This window comes from Sinocyclocheilus grahami, unplaced genomic scaffold (assembly GCF_001515645.1).
Source record: "Sinocyclocheilus grahami isolate Dianchi unplaced genomic scaffold, SAMN03320097.WGS_v1.1 scaffold236.1, whole genome shotgun sequence".
Classification (NCBI taxonomy): Eukaryota; Metazoa; Chordata; class Actinopteri; order Cypriniformes; family Cyprinidae; genus Sinocyclocheilus; species Sinocyclocheilus grahami.
In genome coordinates, this window is record NW_015505415.1 from 1378998 (window position 1) to 1384586 (window position 5589).

General features: G+C 40.2%; 1 protein-coding gene across 1 annotated transcript in view; it reads left to right on the top strand.

Annotated features, from left to right (window-relative positions):
- The first annotated feature begins 1611 nt into the window (after positions 1-1611).
- The window catches only part of fh (fumarate hydratase), a 6691-nt gene continuing 2713 nt past the window's right edge, over positions 1612-5589 (top strand). The window contains exons 1-7 of the mRNA XM_016288933.1: positions 1612-1815; positions 2354-2488; positions 2555-2665; positions 2839-3014; positions 3932-4118; positions 4367-4532; positions 4794-4997. Of these exons, the coding sequence (XP_016144419.1) occupies positions 1699-1815; positions 2354-2488; positions 2555-2665; positions 2839-3014; positions 3932-4118; positions 4367-4532; positions 4794-4997 (1096 nt within the window). The 5' untranslated portion in view covers positions 1612-1698. The remainder of the gene's footprint in view (positions 1816-2353; positions 2489-2554; positions 2666-2838; positions 3015-3931; positions 4119-4366; positions 4533-4793; positions 4998-5589) is intronic.

A 5589-nucleotide genomic window follows, 5' to 3' on the forward strand; every position in this document is an offset into this window, starting at 1 on the left:
AAAAACAGTTTATAGAAAATAATTGAATTAATTATAGAATTTAATAACAGCAAAGATGTCACGACTTTTTATTCTGATTGTATTCTGGTTAATCGTCTATGTAGTGAAGATTTTGTGATTATATATTTACGCTGTTTTGTGCAATGCTTAATAAAAATGAAATTACAAAATATTAATGAGTAATAACAATTTGGGGAAAATACATATATATATATATATTTTTAAATATATTTCAAAAAATCTGTTTCAAAATATATTTACGTGAATATATATATATATATTTTTAATATATTTAAAAAAATCTGTTTCAAAATATATTTACGTGAATATATATATATATATAATTATTTATTTTTATTTTAACAGATATTTAAATATATTATATAAATATATTTTAAAACATTTAAAAATATATGTTGCCCTTATATTTAAATAAAAATGTCACCTTTGATGAAAAACATTATTTGTTGTCTATAACACGTGTGAATAAAAATCAGCAAGGAACAAATAATAATAATAATAATGACACATTTCGAAGTTTTGGTATGAAGGTTGAAACCAAATATATTTTCTGTTTCAAAAATATATTTCACTGAACGTATATTTAAAATATATTAGATTTTGCAGTATGGCTTCACCAGAACATGCAGATAGGCCTATTTCGGATTTATTGAATTGAATGTATTGATTGGTCAGTAATAATATAACATACGAGGACATTAAATGCACGCATCTCTGAGTCGAAGTGAAGCTGGATTCAGTGGACTGTACTGAAGCAGACACAGATCGGCTCATCAGGAGCGCATTGATCTGATTGAAGCATAATTCCGCCTTTATCAGCAGATGAAGCTATTTCACATGAAAGACTGATCTGGGAACAGCTAATATTTGCGCTTTGCCAATCATTGCAGTTAATTGATCTGCTGTCAGTCGTGGCGCCTCGTGTCGGGATCACTCTGCACAAACTCCATCACACTCACACTGTAAGGAGAAAATAATGGCCTTGAGCCGCAGAGAAGCGTTCCTGACACGGACTTCTCCGGCTGCTCGATTCAGCACATCAATAATCACGAACTTTCATCTTTTCCTCATTACTCAGAGAACAGACACAGCTTCGTTCAAGCCCAGCTCTTCAGTTCTCCAGTAGCACGTCATTTACAGTCATTTGATAAGAAAAGTCCAATCTGATCACTTCTTATCGGAGTCGTTCGGCGCTATTGATCACGGTTAGTTTCCATTAGCAGCTGATTAGAGTCCAATACAAGACAGTGATCAGTCAAACGAGGAGGAAACAGATGATGATGTGTGACAGGAACACTGCTGCTTTCCTCATGATTTACAGCATTTCAAACTGCTGACAGAACGGAAGCCACACACACACACACACACACACACACACAGTGAGTGTATATACACACACACACACAGTGAGTACACACACACACACACACACACACACACACACACTCACTCACACACACACACACACACACACAGTGAGTACACACACACACACACACACACACACACACACTCAAAAGTGTGTATGTATTCTTCACCAAAGGAGTACATACTTTAAGGGTGTAGTATAAGTAGAAACATTGGGACGCAGCGCCACGCGTTGTGTTTCACTAATAAGTGTCCGCCCCTTGAATCTCGCCTCTGGTTGGTGAGAAAGTAGTTCCGCCCCCGGTCGCCATGTATCGCTCCGCGCGGAACCTGCAGCTCTTCAGCGCGGCTCTGTCGAACCCGAGATCCAGCATCCTCCGGAACATCTGCCCTGCGCCGGGACTCCCGCACAGCCCGCTCAGAATGGTAGAATCGCGCTGTTTCTGCGGTGTTTAGAGAGCTGTGAGCCAGTGAATGACCTTCACGTTCAATGCACAGAAATCAGAATTATTGCATTCATACATGCATTTCAAAACCTTAGAAATGTGCATTTGTGCTTGCATAGAGCTGGCTTGTTTTTCAGAGAGGGGTGAAAGTGTGAATTATAGTGAGTGAGAAACATGAGCAGGAGTTGCTGATCAGTTTTAATGATGAGAATCATAATCATATATCAGAAACACGAGCAGGCAAAGGTTTTTGCACGGTAAGATTTGTAATGTGTTTTTAAAGAAGTCATAATTATACTGATTTCTGAAGATCATGTGACACTGAAGACTGGAGGAATGATGCTGGAAATACAGCTGCGCATCACAGAAATAAATTATATTCTAACAGATATTCACTTAGAAAACAGCTGTTTTAAATAGTAAAAATATTTCACAATTTTACTGTATTTTGAATCAAATAAAGGCAGCCCTGCTGAGCAGAAGAGACTCTTTAAAAACCGTATGTTTTGTGGTTTCAGGCCAGCTCAGAGTCGTTCAGGATCGAGAGGGACACGTTCGGGGAGCTCAGAGTCCCTTCTGATAAATATTATGGAGCTCAGACGGTCCGATCAACCATGAACTTCAAGATCGGAGGAGCCTCAGAGAGAATGCCAGTGAGAAACACACAAACATGTTTGATTATGGTCTGTGTGATCCGTCAACGCTTCCTCTTCCTGTAGATTCAGGTCATCAAGGCCTTCGGGATCCTGAAGAAAGCTGCTGCAGAAGTGAATAAAGATTACGGTTTGGACACGAAGATTGCAGACGCCGTCATACTAGCTGCTGATGAGGTGATCTATCTCTCGTGGCAGTCATACAGCACTACTGTATGAACATTAGTGTTACTGTAAATGATCCAGGGTTGTTATAGTGAACTATATATTTGGGCTTGATTCGACTGAGTTAGCGGTGTTCTGTGTTCTGTGTTTGACTCCGGATGTGTCTGCTGTGTTTCTGTTCCCAGGTGGCTGCTGGGAAGCTGGATGATCATTTCCCGCTGGTGGTTTGGCAAACAGGATCCGGAACGCAGACTAACATGAACGTCAATGAGGTGATCAGTAACAGAGCCATCGAGATTCTCGGAGGAAGACTGGGCAGCAAAGACCCTGTTCACCCCAACGACCAACACACACACCAGCACTAATCCATAGATCCATATGGGTGGCATGAGTCAAATCTTAAATTGAGTAACTTTTGAGTAATATAAATTTGAGATGCAATACATGTACTCATTCCATGATATACATGATGACATTTTTTTTATTATTTGTTAATTTATATTATATTTAAATTTTTTACAATTTATTTTATAATATAATGTAATGATTGATATTATTATAATGTAATATTATAATAATATATTTAAATTCATTTATTTTTATATTTTTGTTTTTTATTTTATTATTTTATTATCTTATAATGTTTTTTTACATTTAAAATTAAACAATATTTCTTTTGTTTTATATTTATTTATTCATATTTGTTGTCTCGCAAGTAATTATTTTTGATGGAAATTAAATTAATAATATATAATCTTTATTTCTAATAGTTTTATTTGTTTAAATGTTTATTTTTCATTGCATATAAATTAATTTTATATTTATTCATTTATTTTATAATCTCACGAGTAGTTATTATTTATGGAAATTGAAATAAGAATATATTAAACACCATGAGGTAATGCCTATTTTTGTGTAATCCACTGAATTAAATACTTCACAAATGAATGGTGCTTCTTTCACCCATTAATACCAATAAATAATAAATAACAAACACCCTTAATACCAAATTATTTCTTGTCTTGTTTGGTTCACATCCTGCTCTGTGTTTTCACATGAATCTATGTTTCTTAATTTCTCTCGTGTGTAAATAATGTAAATCAATCATGCACACTGATGTGCAGATATTTCTCTCCGTGTTAAACCTTTCAAACAGCATGCACATAATTTCTTTAATATCCAGACTAGCTAAAAATCAACCTGCTACATAGGTAATATCTGCACAGTGAACTCAGCGGTTAGGTTATGCAAAGCTAATGTTTGTCTGGTGTGTTTGCTGCAGAGCTCTAATGACACGTTCCCCACTGCCATGCACATCGCTGCTGCTAAAGAGGTGCATGAGGTTCTTCTGCCGGGTCTTCAGACGCTGCATGACGCTCTCGCTGCTAAAGCTGAACAGTTCAAAGACATCATAAAGATCGGCCGCACGCACACGCAGGACGCCGTGCCGCTCTCTCTCGGACAGGTACAGCAGCACGCTAAACAGAGTCAGAACTCATTTGATTAATCGCGTCTGAAACACTCCTTTAAAGACCCAATGCAGTGTAAGTCACTTTGGATTAGAGTGTCTGACAAATGCATGAATGTGAATGATACTGAAACAAACAAGCGTACAGTAAACATGCGTGTCGCCTCCACCTGCTACCAATCAGTTTGCTGATTGAAGTGCATTGATTGAGAATAACCGCGGGCTGGTTTCTCGTGTGTGTGCAGGAGTTTGGTGGATATGTCCAGCAGGTGAAGTACAGCATCGAGCGGGTGAAAGCAGCCATGCCTCGTGTGTATGAGCTGGCAGCGGGCGGCACTGCGGTCGGCACCGGACTCAACACACGCATCGGCTTCGCTGAGAAAGTAGCAGATAAAGTGGCTGCGCTCACAGGTAACACACACACACTCATACACAACACACTCACACACTCATACACACACACTCATACCACTTCATATGATGCTTTATGTGAGGAACAGACTCAAGTTTGTTCTTCACGTTCACACACATTGAGCTCATGCTTGAGTTCAGGGAGTTCTGTGTCTGACAGTCTGAAGAGATTGAAGGATCAGCGTTTCCACACAGATGTGTTTTCCTCGGAGTCCAGTGATCGCGTAAGGCTTTGTGTTCATTCTGCTTCCTCGTCCGCAGGTCTTCCGTTCATCACGGCGGCTAATAAGTTCGAGGCTCTGGCGGCCCACGATGCACTGGTGGAGTTGAGCGGCGCTCTGAACACCGTCTCCGTCAGCATGATGAAGATCGCCAACGACATCCGCTTCCTGGGATCCGGACCTCGCTCGGGTCTCGGAGAGCTGATCCTGCCTGAGAACGAGCCCGGCTCCAGCATCATGCCCGGTGAGTGACGTGCTCGCCGGCCAATCACAGCCTGAGGCTCGCAGGAAGCTGTTCAGTGGATAATATGAATGTAGATGATTTGTATTTAGAGAAATGAATATGTGATGCACATATAATACACATAGAGAGGCGTGCTGCAGGTTCACCTCTGACCTTTAGCTCCGGGCTTCAGTTTCTGGTCTATTTTTGGGGCTTTGATGTCCTCGACCTCTGAAAAATGCAACACACACACACACACACACACACACACTCATACACACACACACACACACACTCACTCATATACACACGCACGCACGCAAACACACACACACACTCACTCACTCACTCACTCACTCACTCACTCTCTCACACGCACACACACGCACTCACTCTCACACACTCACTCACTCACTCACTCTATCACACACACTCATACACACACTCACTCACGCACACACACACTCATACACACACACACTCACTCACTCACTCACTCTCTCACACGCACACACACGCACTCACTCTCACACACTCACTCACTCACTCACTCTATCACACACACTCATACACACTCACACACACACACACACACACACACTCATACACACAC